This window comes from Theropithecus gelada, chromosome 15 (genome assembly GCF_003255815.1).
Source record: "Theropithecus gelada isolate Dixy chromosome 15, Tgel_1.0, whole genome shotgun sequence".
NCBI classification, from domain to species: domain Eukaryota; kingdom Metazoa; phylum Chordata; class Mammalia; order Primates; family Cercopithecidae; genus Theropithecus; species Theropithecus gelada.
Genome location: NC_037683.1, coordinates 76,011,115 through 76,033,770, shown reverse-complemented (window position 1 = coordinate 76,033,770; position 22,656 = coordinate 76,011,115). Strand labels below are relative to the sequence as shown.

Below are 22,656 nucleotides of genomic sequence, written 5' to 3'. Positions count from 1 at the left end.
TTATGTATTCTGAATAGTACTCTTATGTACATCTAAATTGCAAGTATTTCTTCATTCTGTGGGCTTTTCACTTTTTTAGGTTTCAATATTCAAGTTTTTTTTAAAAAAATGTTAATTACAGCATTTGAAGCTCCCCTAATTCCACACAAAATGGAAGACTCTAAAATGTACCCATTAAATACTGCTTTAAAAAAAAAAAAAAATTGGTGAGAATACAACAGAGGTCTGATTTAGATTGAGTGTTGTCACCATGCGATTACAATCACACAGACTCTCAATCATTTCACTTTCTTGATAGTGTCGTTTTAAACACTGTTTTTCATTTTAAGTCCAACTTATTTTTTCTTCGGTTGCTTGTGCCTAATCCAGGGTTATGAATATTTATGACTAAGTTTTAAGAATTTTATAGTTGTATCTCCTACATTTAGGTCTTGATCCATTTTGTGTTAATCTTCGTATATGGTATGCAAGAGAGATCTGACTTCATCTAACATGTTGCTATTCAATTGTCAGAGCACCATTTATGGAAAAGATTTTTTTCCCATTGTCAAAAAACTATAGATGTATGGGTTTATTTATAGACTCTTAATTGTATCAGGCTGATCTATAATATCTTCTTATGCCAATACCACATTGCCTTGATTTCTGTTGCTTTGTAGGAAATTTTGAAAGTGGGAGTCCTAAGTTTTTTTCTTCTAGGCTGTTTTGGCTATTCTAGGTCTCTTGTATTTCCATATGAATTTTAGGATCAGCTTGTCAATTTCCATACTAAAATAAAGGCAGTTGGGATTTTCATAAGCGTTGTATTCCTGACATAAAGCAATGTGGAGAATATTGCCATATTAAGTCTTCCAGTCCATGAACGTGAGATGTCTTTCCATTTATTGCGTTTCTTTTTTTGAAAAACTGAATTTATTATAAATGAGCTCAGAATTTATTATTATTATACTTTAAGTTCTAGGGTACATGTGCACAATATGCAGGTTTGTTACTTATGTATACATGTGCCATGTTGGTGTGCTGCACCCATTAACTCATCATTTACATTAGGTATATCTCCTAATGCTATCCCTCCCTGCTACCCCCTCCCCACAATAGGACCCAGTGTGTGATGTTCCCCTTCCTGTGTCCAAGTGATCTCATTGTTCAGTTCCCACCTATGAGTAAGAACATGCGGTATTTGGTTTTCTGTTCTTGCGATAGTTGGCTCAGAATGATGGTTTCCAGCTGCATCCATGTCCCTACAAAGGACACGAACCCATCCTTTTTTATGGCTGCATAGTATTCCATGGTGTATATGTGCCACATTTTCTTAATCCAGTCTGTCACCGATGGACATTTGGGTTGATTCCAAGTCTTTGCTATTGTGAATAGTGCCACAATAAACATACGTGTGCATGTGTCTTCATAGCAGCATGACTTATGATCCTTTGGGTATATCCCCAGTAATGGGATGGCTGGGTCAAATGGTATTTCTAGTTCTAGATCCTTGAGGAATCGCTACACTGGTCTTCCACAATGGTTAAACTGGTTTACAGTCCCACCAACAGTGTAAAAGTGTTCCTGTTTCTCCACATCCTCTCCAGCACCTGTTGTTTCCTGATTTTTTTAATGATTGCCATTTCAACTGGTGTGAGATGGTATCTCATTGTGGTTTTGATTTGCATTTCTCTGATGGCCAGTGATGATGAACATTTTTTCATGTGTCTGTTGGCTGTATGAATGTCTTCTTTTGAGAAATGTCTGTTCATATCCTTTGCCCACTTTTTGATGGGGTTGTTTGTTTTCTTGTAAATTTGATTGAGTTATTTATAGGTTCTGGATATTAGCCCTTTGTCAGATGAGTCGATTGCAAAAATGTTCTCCCATTCTGTAGGTTGCCTGTTCACTCTGATGGTAGTTTCTTTTGCTGTGCAGAAGCTCTTTAATTTAATTAGATCCCATTTGTCAATTTTGGCTTTTGTTGCCATTGCTTTTGGTGTTTTAGACATGAAGTGCTTGCCCATGTCTGTGTCCTGAATGGTATTACCTACGTTTTCTTCTAGGGTTTTTATGGTTTAGGTCTAACATTTAAGTCTCTAATCCATCTTGAATTAATTTTCGTATAAGGAGTAAGGAAAGGATCCAGTTTCAGCTTTCTACTTATGGCTAGCCCATGTTCCCAGCACCGTTTATTAAATAGGGAATCCTTTCCCCATTTCTTGTTTTTGACAGGTTTGTCAAAGATCAGATGGCTGTACATGTGTGGTATTATTTCTGAGGGCTCTGTTCCGTTCCATTGGTCTGTATCACTGTTTTGGTACCACTACCATGGTGTTTTGGTTACTGTAGCCTTGTAGTATACTTTGAAGTCAGGTAGCTTGATGCCTCCAGCTTTGGTTCTTTTGGCTTAGGATTGCCTTGTCAATGCAGGGTCTTTTTTGGTTCCATATGAACTTTAAAGCAGTTTTTTCCCATTCTGTGAAGAAAGTCATTGGTAGCTTAATGGGGATGGCATTGAATCTATAAATTACCTTGGGCAGTATGGCCATTTTCACAATATTGATTCTTTCTATCATGAGCATGGTATATTCTTCCATTTGTTTGTGTCCTCTTTTATTTCGTGGAGCAGTGGTTTGTAGTTCTCCTTGAAGAGATCCTTTACATCCCTTGTAAGTTGGATTCCTAAGTATTTTATTCTCTTTGAAGCTGTTGTGAATAGGAGTTCATTCATGATTTGGCTCTCTGTTTGTTACTGGTGTATAAGAATGCTTGTGATTTTTGCACATTGATTTTGTATCCTGAGACTTTGCTGAAGTTGCTTATCAGCTTGAGATTTAGGGCTGAGATGATGGGGTTTTCTAAATATACAATCATGTCATCTGCAAACAGGGACAATTTGACTTCTTCTTTTCCTAACTGAATACCCTTGATTTCTTTCTCTTGCCTGACTGCCCTAGCCAGAATTTCCAACATTGTTGAATAGGAGTGGTAAGAGAGGACATCCCTGTCTTGTGCCACTTTTCAAAGGGAATGCTTCCAGTTTTTGCCCATTCAGTATGATATTGGCTGTGTTTGTCATAAATAGCTCTTATTATTTTGAGATACGTCCCATCAATACCGAATTTATTGAGAGTTTTTAGCATGAAGGGCTGTTGAATTCTGTCAAAGGCCTTTTCTGCATCTGTTGAGATAATTATGTGGTTTTTGTCTTTGGTTCTGTTTATATGCTAGATTATGTTTATTGATTTGCGTATGTTGAGCCAGCCTTGCATCCCAGGGATGAAGCCCACTTGATCATGGTGGATAAGCTTTTTGATGTGCTGCTGGATTTGGTTTGCCAGTATTTTATAGAGGATTTTTGCATCAGTGTTCATCAGGGATATTGGTCTAAAATTCTTTTTTGTTGTATCTGTCAGGCTTTGGTATCAGGATGATGTTGGCCTCATAAAATGAGTTAGGGAGGATTCCCTCTTTTTCTATTGATTGGAATAGTTTCAGACGGAATGGTACTAATGCCTCCTTGTACCTCTGGTAGAATTCGGCTGTGAATCTGTCTGGTCCTGGACTTTTTTTGGTTAGTGGGCTATTAACTATTGCCTCAATTTCAGAGCCTGCTACTGGTCTATTCAGGGATTCAACTTTTTCCTGGTTTAGTGTTGGGAGAGTGTAAGTGTCCAGGAAATTACCCTTCTAGGTTTTCTAGTTTATTTGTGTAGAGGTGTTTATAGTATTCTCTGATGGTAGTTGGTATTTGTGTGGGATCGATGGTAATATCCCCTTTATCATTTTTTATTGCATCTATTTGTTTCTTCTCTCTTCTTTATTAGTCTTGCTAGCGGTCTATCAATTTTGTTGATCTTTTCAAAAAACAAGCTCCTGGATTCATTGATTTTTTTGGAGGGCTTTTTGTGTCTCTATCTCCTTCAGTTCTGCTCTTAGTTATTTCTTGCCTTCTGCTAGCTTTTGAATGTGTTTGCTCTTGCTTCTCTAGTTCTTTTAATTGTGATGTTAGAGTGTCAATTTTAGATCTTTCCTGCTTTCTCTTGTGGGCATTTAGTGCTATCAATTTCCCTCTACACACTGCTTTAAATGTGTCCCAGAGATTCTGGTATGTTGTATCTTTGTTCTCATTGGTTTCAAAGAAATCTTTATTTCTGCCTTCATTTCATTATGTACCCAGTAGTCATTCAGGAGCAGGTTGTTCAGTTTCCATGTAGTTGAGTGGTTTCAAGTGAGTTTCTTAGTCCTGAGTTCTAGTTTGATTGCACTGTGGTCTGAGAGACAGTTTGTTATAATTTCTGTTCTTGTACATTTGCTGAGTAGTGCTTTACTTCCAACTATGTGATCAATTTTGGAATAAGTGCGATGTGGTGCTGAGAAGAATGTATATTCTGTTGATATGGGGTGGGGAGTTCTGTAGATGTCTATTAGGTCTGCTTGGTGCAGAGTTGAGTTCAATTTCTGGATATCCTTTTTGACTTCCTGTCTCGTTGATCTAATGTTGACAGTGGGGTGTTAAAGTCTCCCATTATTATTGTATGGGAGTCTAAGTCTCTTTGTGAGTCTCTAAGGACTGGCTTTATGAATCTGGGTGCTCCTGTATTGGGTGCATATATACTTAGGACAGTTAGCTCTTCCTGATGAATTGATCCCTTTAGCATTATGTAATGGCCTTTGTCTCTTTTGATCTTTCATGGTTTAAAGTCTGTTTTATCAGAGACTAGGATTGCAACCCCTGCTTTTGTTTGTTTTCCATTTGCTTGGTAGATCTTCCTCCATCCCTTTATTTTGAGCCTATGTGTGTGTCTGCATGTGAGATGGGTCTCCTGAATACAGAAAACTGATGGGTCTTGACTCTTTATCCAATTTGCCAGTCTTTGTCTTTTAATTGGACCATTTAGTCCATTTACATTTAAGGTTAATATTGTTACGTGTGAATTGAATCCTGTCATGATATTAGCTGGTTATTTTGCTCGTTAGTTGATGCAGTTTCTTCCTAGCATCGATGGTCTTTACAATTTGGCATGTTTTTGCAATGGCTGGTACCTGTTGTTCCTTTCCATGTTTAGTGCTTCCTTCAGGAGCTCTTGTAGGGCAGGCCTGGTGGTGACAAAATCTCTAAGCATTTGCCTGTCTGTAAAGGATTTTATTTCTCCTTCACTAGTAAAACTTAGTTTGGCTGAATATGAAATTCTGGGTTGAAAATTCTTTAAGAATGTTGAATATTGGCCCCCACTCTCTTCTGGCTTGTTTCTGCCAAGAGATCTGCTGTTAGTCTGATGGGCTGCCCTTTGTGTGTAACCTGACCTTTCTCTCTGGCTGCCCTTAACATTTTTTCCTTCATTTCAACTTTGGTGAATCTGACAATTATGTGTCTTGCTGTTGCTCTTCTCGAGGAGTATCTTTGTGGCATTGTCTGTATTTCCTCAATTTGAATGTAAGCCTGCCTTACTAGGCCGGGGAAGTTCTCCTGGATGATATCCTGCAGAGTGTTTTCCAACTTGGTTCCATTTTCCCCGTCACTTTCAGGCACACCAATCAGACGTAGATTTGGTCTTTTCACATAATCCCATATTTCTTGGAGACTTTGTTCATTTCTTTTTACTCTCTTTTTCTCTAGACGTCTCTTCTCACTTCATTTCATTCATTTGCTCTTCAATCGCTGATACTCTTTCTTCCAGTTGATCGAGTCGGTTACTGAAGCTTGTGCATTTGTCGCATAGTTCTCGTGTTACGCTTTTCATCTCTATCAGTTCTTTTAAGGACTTCGCTACATTGGTTATTCTAGTTAGCCATTCGTCAAATCTTTTTTCAAGGTTTTTAGTTTCTTTGCACTGGTTACATAGTTCCTCCTTTAGCTCTGAGAAGTTTGATCGACTGAAACCTTCTTCTCTCGACTCGTCAAAGTCATTCTCCGTCCAGCTTTGTTCCGTTGTTGGCTATGAGCTGTGTTCCTTTGGAGGCGGAGATGCACTCTGATTTTTTGAATTTCCAGCTTTTCTGCACTGCTTTTTCCCCATCTTTGTGGTTTTATCTGCCTTTGGTCTTTGATGATGGTGATGTTCTGATGGGGTTTTGGTGTGGGTGTCCTTTCTGTTTGTTAGTTTTCCTTCTAACAGTCAGGACCCTCAGCTGCAGGTCTGTTAGAGTTTGCTTGAGATCCACTCCAGACTCTGTTTGCCTGGGTATCAGCAGCTGAGGCTGCAGAAGATAGAATATTGCTGAACAGTGAGTGTTGCTGTCTGATTCTTGCTCTGGAAGCTTCGTCTCCAGGGTGTACCCCACTGTGTGAGGTGTGAGGTGTCAGCTGCACCTAGTGGGGGATGTCTCCCAGTTAGGCTACTCAGGGGTCAGGGACCCACTTGAGCAGGCAGTCTGTCCGTTCTCAGCTCTCAACCTCCATGCTGGGAGATCCATGGCTCTCTTCAAAGCTGTCAGACAGGGGCATTTACCTCTCCCACGGTTCTGCTGCTTTTTGTTTAGCTATGCCCTGTCCCCAGAGGAGGAGTCTACAGAGGCAGGCCAGCCTCCTTGAGCTGTGGTGGGCTCCACCCAATTCAAGCTTCCCGGCAGCTTTGTTTACCTACTTAAGCCTCAGCAATGGTGGGCGCCCCTCCCCCAGCCTCGCTGTCACCTTGCAGTTAGATCTCAGACTGCTGTGCTAGCAATGACGGAGGCTCTGTGGGCTTGGGACCCTCTGGGCCACGTGTGGGATACAATCTATCTCCTGGTGTGCCGTTTGCTAAGACCCTTGGTAAAGCACAGTATTAGGGTAGAAGTTACCTGATTTTCCAGGTGTTGTGTGTCTCAATTTCCTTTGGCTAGGAAAAGGAATTCCCTTCCCCCTTGTGCTTCCCAGGTGGGGTGATGCCCTGCCCTGCTTCAGCTCTCGCTTGTTGGGCTGCACCCGTGCACCCATTTATTGGGTTCTTAAGGTCTTTTAACAATGGATTATAGTTTTTGGTAAGTTTCATACTTTTGTTAGATTTATTCCTAAGCATTATTAATGCTATTGTAAAAAAAATGGAATTTTCTGTTTTTGGATTGTGTATATAAATACAATTGCTTCTGTATATTGACATTGCATTATGCAACACCAAACTTCTTTTTTGTGGATTCCTTAGGATTTTCTACATTGAAGTTCATGTTGTTTGCAACCAGAGATAGTTTAAAGTCTTCCTTTTCAATCTGGATGCCTTTTCTTTCTTTCTCCTGCCACACTGTCCTGGGTAGAGCCACCAGTACAGTGCTTCTTAAGTGGCAATAGTGGACATCCTTGTTTTCTGATCTTAGGGAGAAGCTTTCTTTCATCACTAATTATGATGCTAGCTGTGGGTTTTTCATAGATAACCTTTATCTGGTTGAGGATGTTCCCTTCTGTGTAGTTTGTCTTTTACAAAACCCAAAACCCTCCCATGATAAAAACACTCAACAACAAACATTGCATCTATTGAAGTAGTCATGTGGGTTTTGTCCTTTATTCTACTAATATGGTACATTACACTGATTTTCAAATGTTTTTGTTTTAAGACAGAGTTTTGCTGTGTCACCCATGCTGGAAGGAAGTGGCACAGTCATTATTGACGGCTTGCTGCAGCCTCAACCTGCTGAGCTCAAGCCATCCTCCTACCTCAGTTTCTATAGTAGTTGGACCCACAAGCACACACCACCATGCCCTGCTAATTTTTGTGTTTTTGGTAGAGTCAAGGTTTTGCCATGTTGTCCAGGCCAGTCTCAAATTCCTGGGCTTAAGCAATTCACCCACCTTGGCCTTCCAAAGTGCGCATGTGCCACCGCGCTTGGCCAACTTTCTAATATTAAGCCAACCTTGCATTCCTGGCATAAATTCCATTTGGTCATGGTGTAGAGCCAAGTTGGAGAAAGAAAAGAAATTATTACCAACATGTTTTATTTTTACAAATCAAATATGGAAGTATCAAAAAATACACTGATACACCCCAAAAATCCCTAAGTATCTCAACTAAAAAGAGACATTAAGAGCCATAACTGGGATTGCTGGCAAGATGGCTGAATAGGAACAACTCCAGTCTGCAGCTCCCAGCGAGATCAACAGAAGGTGGGTGATTTCTGCATTTCCAACTGAGGTACCTGGTTCATCTCATTAGGACTGGTTGGACAGTGGGTGCAGCCCAGTGAGGGTAAGCCAAAGCAGGGTGGTTAGTTGCCTTACCTGGGAAGCACAAGGGGTTGGGGAACTCCCTTTCCCAGCCAAGGGAAGCCATTAGGGACTATATCTTGCAGTCTAGCCCAGATACTGTGCTTTTCCCACAGTCTTTGTGTCCCACAGACCAGGAGATTCCCTCCAGTGCCCATGCCACCAGGGCCCTGGTTTTCCAGCATAAAACTGGGCGCCTGTTTTGGGCAGACACCAAGCTAGCCGCAGTTTTATTTTCATACCCCAGTGGTGCCTGGAACACCAGTGAGACAGAACCATTCACTCCCCTGGAAAGGGGGCTGAAGCCAGGGAGCCAATGGGTCTGGCTTGGCGGGTCCCATCCCAACGGAGCCCAGCAAGCTAAGATCCACTGGCTTGAAATTCTCATTGTTGGCACAGCAGTCTGAGCTCGACCTGGGATGCTCAAATGTGGTAGGGGGAGGGGCGTCCACCATTGCTGAGACTTGAGTAGGCAGTTTTACCCTCACAGTGTTAACAAAGCCGCCGGGAAGTTCAAACTGGATGGAGCCCACTGCAGCTCAGCAAGGCCGACTGCCTCTCTAGATTCCCTCCTCTCTGGGCATGGCAACTCTGAAAAAAGGCAGCAGTCCCAGTCAGGGACTAACAGATAAAACCCCTACCTCTCTGGGACACAGCACTTTGGGGAAAGGGCAGTTGTGGGCGCAGCTTCAGCAGACAAACGTCCCTGCCTGGCAGCTCTGAAGACAGCAGTGGATCTCCCAGTACAGCATTTGAGCTCTGCTAAAGGACAGATTGACTCCTCAAGTTGGTCCTCCCAGTAGGGGCCAACAGACACCTCATACAGGAGAGCTCTAGCTGACATCTGGTGGGTCCCCCTGTGGGACGAAGCTTCCAGAGGAAGGAACAGGCAGCAATCTTTGCTGTTCTGCAGCCTTCGCCAGTCTGCAGCAGAGGGCCTGAATGTAAGAAGGAAAACTACCAAACAGAAATGAATAGTATCAACATCAACAAAAAGGACGTCCAGTCAAGAGATCCCAGCTGAAGGTCACTAACTTCAAAGACCAAAGGTAGGTAGATAAATCCACAAAGATGGGAGAAACCAGCACAAAAAGGCTGAAAATTCCAAAAAGCAGATCACCTCTTCTCCTCCGAAGGATCACAACTCCTCGCCAACAAGGGAACAGAACTGGACAGAAAATGAGTTTGACGAATTGACAGAACTTCAGAAGGTGGATAATAACAAACTCCTCCAAGCTAAAAGAGCATGCTCTAACCCAATGGAAGGAAGCTAAGAACCTTGAAAAAAGGTTAGACAAATTGCTAACTAGAATAACCAGTTTAGAGAAGAATATAAATGACCTGATGGAGCTGAAAAAAACAGCACGAGAACTTCATGAAGCATACACATGTATCAATAGCTGAACTGATATCAGAGACTGAAGATCAGCTCAATGAAATAAAGCAAGAAGACAAGATTAGAGAAAAAAGAGTGAAAAGAAACAAAGCCTCCAAGAAATATGGGACTACGTGAAAAGGCCAAATCTACGTTTGAATGGTGTACCTGAAAGCAACAAGGAGAATGGAACCAAGTTGGAAAACACTCTTCAGGATATTATCCAGGAGAACTTCCCCAACCTAGCAAGGCAGGCCAACATTCAATTCAGGAAATACAGAGAACACCGCAAAGACACTCCTCAAGTAGAGCAACCCCAAGACACATAATTGTCAAATCCACCAAGGTTGAAATGAAGGAAAAAATATTAGGCAGAGAGAAAGGTCGGGTTACCCACAAAGGGAAGCCCATCAGACTAACAGCAGATCTCTTGGCAGAAATTCTACAAGCCAGAAGAGAGTGGGGGCCCATATTCAACATTCTTAAAGAATTTTCAACCCAGAATTTCATATCCAGCCAAACCAAGCTTCATAAGCAAAGGAGAAATAAAGTCCTTTACAGACAAGCAAATGCCAAGAGATTTGTCACCACTAGGCCTGCCTTACAAGAGCTCCTGAAGGAAGCACTAAACATGGAAACGAACAACTGGTACCAGCCACTGCAAAAACATACCAAATTGTAAAGGCCATCAAGAGTATGAAGAAACTGCATCAACTAATGGGCAAAATAACCAGCTAGCATCATAATGACAGGATCAAATTCACACATAACAATATTAAATGTAAATGGACTAATGCCCCAATTAAAAGACACAGACTGGCAAACTGGACAGAGTCAAGACTCATCAGTGTGCTGTATTCAGGAGACTCATCTCACGTGCAAAGACACACATAGGCTCAAAATAAAGGGATGTAGGAATATTTACCAAGAAAATGGAAAGCAAAAATAAAAACGAGTTGCAATCCTAGTTTCTGATAAAACAGACTTTAAACAAAGATCAAAAGGGATAAAGAAAGGCATTACATAATGGTAAAGGGATCAATGCAACAAGAAGAGCTAACTATCCTAAATATATATGTACCCAAAACAGGAGCACCCAGATTTATAAAGTTCTTAGAGACCTACAAAGACTTAGATTCCCAAACAATAATGGTGGGAGACTTTAACACCCCCTGTCAACATTAGATCAACATGATTGTATATTTAGAAAACCCTATAGTCTCAGACCAAAATCTCCTTAAGCTGATAAGCAACTTCAGCAAAGCCTCAGGATACAAAATCAATGTGCAAAAATCACAAGCATTCCTATACACCAATGACAGCCAAATTATAAGTGAACTCCCATTCACAACTGCCACTAAGACAATAAAATACCTAGGAATACAACTTGCAAGGGATGTGAAGGACCTCTTCAAGAACTACAAACCACTGCTCAAGGAAATGAGGGGATACACACAAATGGAAAAACATTCCATGCTCGTGGATAGGAAGAATCAGTATGGTGAAAATGACCATACTGCCCAAAGTAATTTATAGATTCAATGCTCTCTCCATCAAGCTACCATTGACTTTCTTCACAGAATTGGAAATAACTACTTTAAATTTCATATGGAACCAAAAAAGAGCCCACATAGCCGAGACAATCCTAAGAAAAAGAACAAAGCTAGAGGCATCACACTACCTGACTTCAAACTATACTACAAGGTCACAGTAACAAAAACAGCATGGTACTCGTACCAAACCAGAGATATAGACCAATGGAACAGAACAGAGGCCTCAGAAATAATACCACACATCTGCAACCATCTGATCTTTGACAAACCTGACAAAAACAAGCAATGAGGAAGGGATTCCCTATTTAATAAATAGTGTTGGAAAAACTGGCTAGCCATATGCATAAAGCTGAAACTGGATCCCTTCTTTACACCTTATACAAAAACCAAGATGGATTAAAGTCTTACCATAAAAAACCTGAAAGAAAACCTAGGCAATACCATTCAGGACATAGGCAGAGGCAAAGACTTCATGACTAAAATACCAAAAGCAATGGCAACAGAAGCCAAAATAGTCAAATGGGATCTAATTAAAGAGCTTCTGCACAGCAAAAGAAACTAACATCAGAGTGAACAGGCAACCTAGAGAATGGTCGAGAAAATTTTTGCAATCTATCCATCTGACAAACGGCTAGTATCCAAAATTTACAAAGAATTTAAACTTACAAGAAAAAAAAAAAAACCATCAAAAAGTGGGCAAAGGATATGAACAGACACTTCTCAAAAGAAGACATTTATGCAGCCAACAAACATATGAAAAAAAAGCTCATCATCACTGGTCAGAGAAATGCAAATCAAAACCACAATGAGATACCATCTCACACCAGTTAGAATGGCAATCATTAAAAAGAAACAACAGATGCTAGAGAGGATGTGGAGAAATAGGAATGCTTTTATACTGTTGGTGGGAGTGTAAATTAGTTCAACCATTGTGGAAGACAGTGTGGGGATTCCTCAAGGATCTAGAACTAGAAATACCATTTGACCCAGCAATCCCATTACTGGGTATATACTTAAAGGATTATAAATCATTCTACTATAAAGACACATGCACACGTATGTTTACTGCAGCACTGTTCACAATAGCAAAGACTCAGAACCAACCCAAATGCCCATCAACGATTGACTGGATAAAGAAAATGTGGCACATATACACCATGGAATACTACGCAGCCCTAAAAATGGATGAGTTCATGTCCTTTGCAGGGACATGGATGAAGCTGGAAATCATCATTCTCAGCAAACTAACACAAGAACAGAAAACCAAACACTGCATGTTCTCACTCATAAGTGGGAGTTGAACAATGAGAACACCTGGACACAGGGAGGGGAACATCACACACCAGGGCCTGTCAGAGGATGGGGGGCTAGGGGAGGGATAGCATTATGAGAAATACCTAATGTCGATGATGGGTTGATGGGTGCAGGAAACCGCCATGGCACATGTATACATATGTAACAAACCTGTACATTCTGCATATGTACCCCAGAACTTAAAGTATAATTTTTAAATATTTAAAAGTTATAACTGCATCTTGGCTAAAAACAAAGAGCCATAACTGCATCTTGGCTTTACTGGCCCTAAAAGAAGGAGTGTTAGAAGTTGTTCAGCTGCTTCACCTTGTACTGAACTTTTCTGAGAGAATTCACTCAAAGCTTAAATAATTTGCAGAGAGATCTTTGAACTCAAAGTTCATGCTCTATTTTGGTGAGTGGTGGTACCCTTTCCTCCTGTGGAGTTTAGAATAAACAATGGGTCACTGACTGAAAGGCAATTTCTTCCCGCCCTCCTACCCTTACTCCCAAATAAAAGAATGCCCTTCATCCTTTGCTATTTTTTTGCTAAATGGGGATGATTTTAAACTCCTACATATGCTGAAGCTCAACATTTACCTAATAATTTCTGTGAAATTCAGAAGTACCATTTCCTTCTAAAATAAAGGATTCTAACTGAAGTAAACATTTCCATGTTGAGTTCTTTGCTCACATGAGCCATCTAGGTCTTTCAACAGCAATTAAAAGGCTCTGTGGACATGGAATAACCCCTGAAAATATGGGGATACAGAAGAACACAGCATCTGTTTTTCTGTTAAAAAGATATCAACCAGTATATTAAAAAGTTTATTTCAGTAACATTATAAGGCAACAATCCTTAGTAAGTCAACCAGTGACAAGAAATTGACAAAACGCTCCTTCTACAGCTTCCTGAGACAGCAGGCTGGCTTGTGGCCCCTTTGGTGGTAACATCTTAAGGAATCCTATCATGTTTGTTTATTTATGCTAAACTGTAAAAACAAACACTTCATGCGACAATCATTCTTAGGTCAAACACAAGAACGAACTACTTTGAAATCGTAATTCTTCACACTTTTTCCCTGAATATGCTGTACTGTACTACTAACATTAAATTCTGTAGAAAATAATGCATTGTTAGTGACTTTGTTAGACCCTTTTAGAAATTATTTAAAGGATCACTCTTATAAAAAAATTTTAATCTCAGAATCTACTGTGAATCTACAGACAAACGGTATACTTAACAGTTGAGTCATAAATACTGTGTATAATTGCTTGACCATCTCTGGCATTTAAATGACCTCCCAGAATATTACACAAGCCCTGAGACTAGTGAGCATCTTATTACTGACCTTGTACAACACCAAAGTTTCATAATGCTAAAGAAAACCAAAACAAAAGACAATGGTTTACACAGGAAAATAACCCAAAGGCAATACGAAAACAGTCATAATTTATTACTGATAAAGAGTAAAGGCATCCTTCCCAAAGCGGGGGGAAATCACAGGGAACACTAATTATATCAGATAAACCACGGGGATGGAAAATAGGCCCATATTTTTAAATTCATTGAGAAATCATTACTTTTTCTCCACAACTGTGATTCTATACAAGATACAAACCCTGCAAACCTTTTGTGCTACCTGACGGATAAAAGTAGCAGGAGCCAGACTCCTGAAGCACTTGTGATTTCTACAAAGTCAAGGAAAAGCAATGACTCCAGTGTGCAGTGCTGATGCATGTGACAGCCTAACGTGTTATTATTCAGCTCTGGTTGCAGCCCTATCTACGTGGGCCCAGTTAGTTTTTAGGGAATCACAAGATTAGGCAGGCAATGAGAAGCATGATTTTAAAAAGCACATCATACACATTAAACAAGCAGCTTCAAGGACCTTTTCTCCTGCGATGCACACTTACTGTGCTCTTTCTATTCAGATAGATCCACAGACCACCTTTCAAGACCATTCCTCTCTCATTTCCTCCATCACCCAAGATAAATCTAGCTACCCTTTTTTTGTTTTGTTAACTGTACCTTTTCTTTCAGCTTTTTGTCCTTGTTAAAATTTGTCCAATGTTTCACATTTCCTAATGATAAAAAGAAAGCTTGCACAGTTTACCATTGATCTCACCAATCCCCTCACTGCTGGAACCAAAAAGCCATGAGAGGTACTGCTGTGATACACCTTACAAGCTACATAGCCATCTTCAAAATGAAAACCACCTTTAAGTCCTCATGCTGCCACTATGCAGGATCTGAACCACCTACAGGTACAGTGGTCTCATTCCAGTATAAGCCACAACCTCAAGTCTCAGGAAAGCCAGCCTGCTGGATAGTAAATTACTGAGAAAAACTAATCTATTCAACTGGCTGGAAAACAAAAAGGCCCAGTGCATCAATAAGATTATACCATAAAGGATTAACCTTGTATAACACAAGACTCCTAGGAAACAAAGAAAAAAGAATAAATATTTATAAAATGCCCACTATTCCCAGCCTTCCTTCTACCCCAGAATAGCCCAGGTGGCAGCTCAGTGCTCTGAGGAAGGAAGTTAAGGTCATGTACTGGCACAAACAATATTCTGAACCAAAAGAACCTACGAAAACCAGAGGGATATGTGGCCAAATACTACCCTTTTCAACTTGGTAAGATGGAGAGGGGTAAACAGACATGTTTCAGAGGAAAACAGCCATAGAAAACCACCTCAGGAAAGCAGCACAGCAGTGGATCTGGGTGTCCATTTGTCAGGACAGTGAGTCACCAGCTCAGCACAGGGTCCAGGCCTCAGCACAGAGACACAAAGCACATCTGAGAGGCTGCCTGAAGAAACAGCTCGACAAAGGCTACAGCCTCAAGAGCGCAATGCTTCTCTTTTCTCCCAGCCCTATGGCAATCACTTCCCAGTGACCTACACAGAGTTATAGTCTCAAGGGGAATCACTACCCCAGTGAATGATATTTTACCCACCATCCACAAATACAACAAATGGTTTTGGGGCTTAAATTGGAAACAACTTTTGTCTCATTAACAATGGTCTAACAGTGTACATCTTTCTTGATCCTAACGGGGCACCTACTGAAGTGGTTTGTTGGCTTTTGTCCTTAAGGTCATATGAAATGACGTGTGTGTAGTGGCAGTACCCACATGTGCTTAAGTGCCAGAAGACTGGCATTTTCAAGTGTCAACAGGCCATGCATCATTGTGCCACAGCTAAACCCTTATAGTGCTTGGCCCTGAAAAGTGTTAACCCAGAAAGTTCTTTGAACATATGCTCATTAAAATTCATTGACTTACGTTACAAACACCCACGTAACATAGGGAGAAACCATGTCACATGGAGTATCCACTGGGCACGTACTTAGAGCTCATCCACAAAACTAAAACACAAAGAGATCGTAGGTGCACACCCAGGCAGAGGGAAATGTCCAATCTGGGAACCTTTCCTTCAGAGCATCCAGTTGAGGGGATCTCTTGTCTTCCCCAGATAGATAGTGAGCAGCAATGGCCACAGTGACCATTCCTTCAGGACGTTCTTCTGAGACCTGCCAGAGAAAATCAATTAGTTCTCCAGTTCTCGGAAGCCAGAATACTGAACCCAAGGTTCTTGCTAAATACCACCTGGGAACCTAATCAATGAAACAAACAATGCTGGGAAATTTGCACCTGCACTTCTATCCAGAACTGCCATGCAGAGGCCTGGAGTCCATGGGAATAAAAGACAAAGTAGTCTCCTCCTTTACTTGTGACTGGGGTGCCATTACCAAGAGACCACTGAGAGAGTGTTGACCCTTTGTGGGCTCGAACATAAAAGGACATATGGCTTGGTCCTGTAAGGTAAAAGGAAGAAAGAACAGTTAATCTTTGTAAAAGGATCAAAAAAATAACCCACAATCCAAACCAGACTTCATAAAGGTTCATGCCTGTGTGACTTTAAATATACTCGCTATAAACCTAATGGAGGTTTACCAGTTTGGACACTTAGTGTGAATCAACAAGGTTAAATAATGAGGTACAGGAGAAAAGGCACAGGCTCTAAATGAGAAAGCCTCTGTTAAGTTGGTCCTATCACTTAACTGCTGCATGACATCAGGAATTTAATCGATGTCACAATTTCTTCATCTATGAAATAGATTTTTTGAGGGGATTATATTAGAAAAAGCATATGAAAGTGTTGGCAAAACTGCAAAGTGCTATAACTACTGAATAGGATTGTCATTATGAATGGAGTTGTAATTTTCAGAGTTGATCACGTAATACCTTAAAGTATGTTTTACTAGTTTTCCCTTCAAGCTAGAAAGTATCAGCTCAGTTCTGAGAATTTAGTCATCACTGGGAACTTCCAAGGAAACTGATGACAGTGGCAGTCAAACTAAAACTAAAATAGATAAAACTAAACAAAAACACACCCTCAGCCTAACTTGAAGACAGAGAATACCCACATTTGAAATAACTGTAAATTTTTAAATCTCAGGGAGCAATCTCACACACGTGTGCCCACCGTGCTTCTGCTGCAAGGCTTTGTGGCAAACGCAGACCAAGTAAGTCCACCCTAAATCTGAAAATACCACTATAGTGTCCAGTCAAAGAAAGGTTTACAGGGCAGGGACTTAAAAGTATATTATTGAAGTCACAGTCTTCAAAACCAAAGCTTCTCAGGGAAAAATAAACCAAAAAAGAAGGAAGAGGCATCCTCTGGCATTTGGATGATGAAGGTGAAAAGAAGCAAAAGAAAATTCAGGGTCCTGCAAGAAAAATCCAATCAAAAACGTTGAGTGAGATATGTATTATTCATTCACACCAACGCAAACTTACTAAGGAATCTAGACTTTATTATACTGACAGAAAAGGAAGCCATTGCTAGAAATCTTACAAAACAGCACAAAAATGAGGAAGAAAAGGACAAACAGATCCATACAGTTATTACCAAAAAAAAAAATCAGAAAATTCTTCTTGGAAAAAAAAAACCCAACCATGAAGCAGAAGAAAATGTTATGATCACACTCCAACTACAAATGTATCCATACAAACATTTGGGCATATTTAAAACCCCACCATGAATCAGAAATTCTTACTAGAAGGAAGAATTAAAAGGACTGACTAGACTCAGAAAACAAATGGAGGAAAAAGGCAAAATTACCTTAGAAATGAAGACAATTACAAGATGCCCAACAGAACAGATTCAAAGGAAAATTTATTAACAGGCATAAAGACAGGAGAAATACTAAGAAAATTAAAATGAGAAAAAGCAAAGTAAAAAAACGTTAGCGATAGTGGTAAAAATGGAAGGCAGGTCAAAAAGAAGTATTCATTTGGTATCCCAGAAGAAAACCGAACAACGAAACAGAACTAATATTTAAAACTGTAATCCAAGAAAGCATTCCAGAAATAAAAGGAGAGCTGAATCTACACATTGAAAGGGACTACCAGGCACCTTAGAATATTAACGTAGAACAAACAACTTCAAAACATAACCTAGTAAAACAGATTTCAAAGAAAAAAAAAATCTTCAAGGTCTTCAGTAAAAAGATCAAGTAACTTACAAAAAAAATTACATTGTATCAGACTCCAAAAACAAAATATAAAATAAAGCAACAATGGAACAGCAATTTTTTTAAAAAATATTGGAAAATGTGAACCGAAGATTTTGTCTACCAACTTGTCCTTCAACTATCAAGGTTATAGAAAACCAATTTTAGCCATATAGAAACAGAGCACTCATGAGCCCTTCAGAAACAATCTAGAGAATAAGAAACAGTCTAGAGAATAAGATTCATCTAACCAAGAGATAACTCTACAAACTTCAGCAAAAGAACTTTTTCTTGAGACGGGGTTTTGCTCTATCACCTAGGTTTGAGTGCAGTGGCATGAACACAGCCCACTGCTCTACCACCTAGGCTGGAGTCCAGTGGCATGAACACAGCCCACTGCAGCCTTGACTTCCTTGGCTTGAGCAATCCTGTTGCCTCAGCCTCCCAAGTAGCTGGGACTACAGATGCATGCTACAAACCTGGCTTTTTTTTTTTTTTTTTTGGTAGAGATGGGGTCTCCCCATGTTGCCCAGGCTGGTCTCGAGCTCCTGGGCTCAAGCCATCCTCCCACCTCAACCTCCCAAAGTACTCCCAAAGTAAGCCACCACACCTGGCCAAAAGAACTTACTATAGTGAGGATTTTAATACATCCAAATGTATTACAAAAACACTAAGGTGAAGGTATAAAACAAATGTGCAAATGTTACATGCTGTAACAAATATTGGATGGAAAATGGGAGAGAGAAAGAGGAAAATATAATAAGCATGCTGTTGTACAGGTTAATTGGTGAGAGTTAAAACAATACCTTTATTTATTTATTTATTTTTTTCTGAGACGGGGTCTCGCTCTGTGGCCCAGGCTGGAGTGCAGGGGCGCAATTTCAGCTCACTGCAACCTCTGCCTCCCAGGTTCAAGTAAAATAATAGAGAATTAAAACAAATATAAATATTCATAAATGCCAGAAAATAAATGTTTTAAAGAGCATAGAAGACACCTCATAGAAAAAAGGAACATAACAAATAAAGCAATACATGTAATTATAAAATATTGTGACAACTGAGGCCAAATGTATGAATAATAAAAATTAATGTAAATAAACCTAACTTACCCACTAAAAGAAAAAAAATTTCAACTTGGCTTACAAAACCAAGCCCAATCACATACTGTATGTTTCCTGAATACAGAGATTCAGAAAGGGTAAATGAAGGTATGAACAAAGGTATTTCAGGCAAGTGGAAATTGTTTAAAAGTCCTATCTTATTTCTGAAAAAACAGAATTCAAGGCAAAAGCATTAAATATAAAAGGGGTACTTTTTAATACTAAAAGTCACAATTCACAATGAAGACATAAAAATTGTGAATATCTATGCATCAGATAACACAGCAACCACTTTATAAAGAAAACTACAGGAGACTTATAGAAGATATATACATATAAACAGACAAATAAGAAACTCCAATACTCCATTCAGTACAAGACACGTCAATCAAGCAAAAAATAAGGATGATATAGGAAGACTTAAAATGACCAATGAGGTAGATCACGTGGATGTATACAGGTTAAGTATTCCTTATTTGAAATGCTTGAGACCAGAAGTGTTTCAGATTTTGGAATACTTGCATTACCCTATAGGTACCATGCAGGCTTTTTTGGCATTTTAAACAATATCTTTACACAACAGAACAGAGAATAAGCAAAAACAAAAACAAAACAAAAGTGTGTAATGCACATAGGTCTGGGCTTCATGTGAGGTATTATGAGAAACCTGCCATTGGCATATGCAGCCTACACACGTACCATTTTATTACTCTTTACAGGCATGCTTGCATGGAGAATCCGGGTGTGTGAGGAATGTATGTCACAGTTGAAAGGGGCTGGAAAGGTTTTCTTCCCCCAGGGATACTGAATAACTGTGTTGTGTGCCTATGTTTTGACTATGAGCTGTCATATGAGGTCAGATGTGGAATTTTCTTTTTTTTTTTTTTTTTTTTTTTGAGACACGGTCTCACTCTGTCACCAAGGCTGGGGTGCAGTGGTGCAATTATGACTCACTGTAGTCTCCAATTCCTGGACTCAAGCAGTCCTCCCTCCTGGGTAGCTAGGACTACAGGCGTGAGCTATTGTACCTGGCTAATGTTTTAATTTTTTGTAGAGACAAGGTCTGACTATGTTGCCCAGGCTGGTCCCAAACTCCTGGCCCCAAGTGATTCTTCTGCCTTGGCCTTCCCAAATGTGGGGATTACAGGTATGAGCCACCACGGCTGGCAGAATTTTCCTTTTGTGGCATCAAGCATCAAGTTGGTGCTCAAAAAGTTTTGGATTTCAGATTTTTGGATGAGGGTGCTCAATCTGTATATATCAAAACTTTATGTACTGATAATACGAAATATACCTTCTCAAGTGAGCATCAAACACTTACAAAATCGAGTACTAGAGGTCACACAAGAAATACGGGAAAGTTATATAAAATTAGAAATAAATGACATTGATCACAATTTAATAAAACTGATTTGTTGAAATTAACAATAAAACAGCTTTCCTCTGGAAATTAAAAGGTCTTCTATTAAAGACTCTTCCGTGAAAGAGGAAGTACAAACTGAAATTACAGAATTTTTTTAAAACAGGAACTATTAGATACATGCAAAACAGTAATAAGAGGAAAATTCATAGCAATAAATTTTGGGGGGTGTTGATGCAATGGCTAATGCCTGTAATCTTAACACTTTAGGAGGCCAAGGCAGGAGGATCACTTGAGGGCAATATAGCGAGACACCATCTCTAGATAAAGTTTTTTTAAAAATTTGCCAGGAGTGGTGACATACACCTGTAGTCCCAGCCACTCCAGAGGCTGAGATAGGAGGATCACTTGGAGCCCATGAGTTTGATGCTGCAGTGAGCCATGATCACACCACTGCACTCCAGTCTGAGTGACCAGGGAGATTCCAAATCAAAAATATCTGTCTTTTTTCAGTAAAATAAATTTTTAAAAGTGACTTGGGTCAAAAAGAACAACAAAGTAACCAAAAGAAAGCAAAGATGAAAGCAGGAATCAATGAAATACAGAACAAAAACAGACCTAATTTTTAAAAATAGAAGTTTTTTTCCCTAAATTAACAAAATAAGACAATTGCTAGCTAAATTAAGAGAGGAGCAGTGGGGAAAGAGAGCAAAACAGAGAAAACACAAATATACAAAAAGATAAAAAGAAAAATAATCTAAACAATAAATTTATAAAATCACATGACTATTTTGCAGGCCTCTATACTAATAAATTTGAAAACCCAGAAGAAATCAGTACTTTTCTAGAAAAATATAGATTACCAAAACTGAGCAAATTAAAGATATAAAGTTTAAACAGACCAGTTTCCCTAGAAAAAATTAAGGAACTGCCCCCCATAAAAGCACCAGGCCCTGATGGCGTTCACAGAGGAATTCAAGGCAACTTCCCAACCAAATAGCTCCAATGCTCCATAAACTGTTCCAAGGTATTGAAAATGAAGGAAAACTAATTGTTGTTATAAAGTATTAATAAAGAGTACAAAGAAAAAAGCAGACCAGTATCATTCATGAATATTAATGCACAATTTGCCAGTAACATCAGCAAACAGAATCCATCACCACATTAATAAAATAATAGGCCATAAAAAAAGACAAAATGAAGAACAAAAAAAGACACAATGAAGAACATTCCTATCACTGCCTTCATAGATGCTCAAAAAGCCTTTCTCAAAATAAAACACTCATTTCTTGTTTTTAAAATTCAACAAGATGACAGCTGATGAATGCTTGCTGAAAATGATTTTAAAAAATATGTACCTTAGTCCTAAGACCAGGATCTTAAATACGAGGAAAACACTAGAGACCTTTGCACTAATATCAAAAACAAGACAAGGATGCTCACTATATCCGTAACTTCAACACTGTGCTAGAATTTATTAGCCAACTGGACAATTAGAGGCATAAAAATTGGTAGAAAAGAAATAAAACTCTATTTGCAGATGATATGCAGCAGTCAATAAACCACACCTGATATCTATTTTTGTATGGCCCTCAGGCTAGGAATGGTTTTTACATTTTTAATGGGTGGTAAAGAAAAAAAAAAAGGGAAAACAAAAGAATGTGACCTAGGCAAGGCCTAAATTATTTACTACCTGAATGATATGGTTTGCCTGTGTCCCCACCCAAATCTCATCTTGAATTGTAACTCCCACAATTCCCATGTGTGGTGAGAGGAACCCAGTGGGAAGTGGTTAAATCTTGGGGGCACATCTTTCTCATGCTGTTCTCATGACAGTGAATTAGTCTCACAAGATCTGATGGTTTTAAAAACAGTAGTTTCCCTGCACAAGCTCTCCTTTGCCTGCTGCCATCCATGTAAGACATGACTTGCTCCTCCTTGCTTTTCACCTTCTGCCATGATTGTAAGGCTTCCCCAGCCACGTGGAACTGTAAGTCCAATAAAACTCTTTCTTTTGTAAATTGCCCAGTCTCAGGTATGTCTTTATCAGCAACATGTAAACAGACTAATACAGTAAACTGGTACCAGTAGAGTGGGGTGCTGCTGAAAAGGTACCCAAAAATGTGGGAGCAACTTTGGAACTGGGTAAAAGGCAGAGGCTGCAGCAGTTTTGGAGGGCTCAGAAGAAGAGGAAAATGTGGGAAAGTCTGGAACGTCCTAGAGACTTGTTGAATGGCTGTGACCAAAATACTGATAATGATATGGAAAATAAAGTCCAGGCTGAGGTGGT

The 22,656-nt window shown here is 39.6% G+C and overlaps 1 protein-coding gene across 2 annotated transcripts in view; it reads right to left on the bottom strand.

Moving 5' to 3' along the window:
- Positions 1-13,194: 13,194 nt before the first annotated feature.
- Positions 13,195-22,656, bottom strand: part of ERMP1 (endoplasmic reticulum metallopeptidase 1) — an 86,275-nt gene continuing 76,813 nt past the window's right edge. For both annotated transcript variants that reach the window (XR_003115962.1, XM_025360042.1), the window contains exons 15-16: positions 16,042-16,205; positions 13,195-15,920 (exon numbers count right to left, since the gene is read on the bottom strand). Coding sequence is in view for 1 of the 2 variants with exons in the window: in XM_025360042.1 (XP_025215827.1) it covers positions 15,756-15,920; positions 16,042-16,205 (329 nt within the window). In the remaining variant the exon portion in view is untranslated. The remainder of the gene's footprint in view (positions 15,921-16,041; positions 16,206-22,656) is intronic.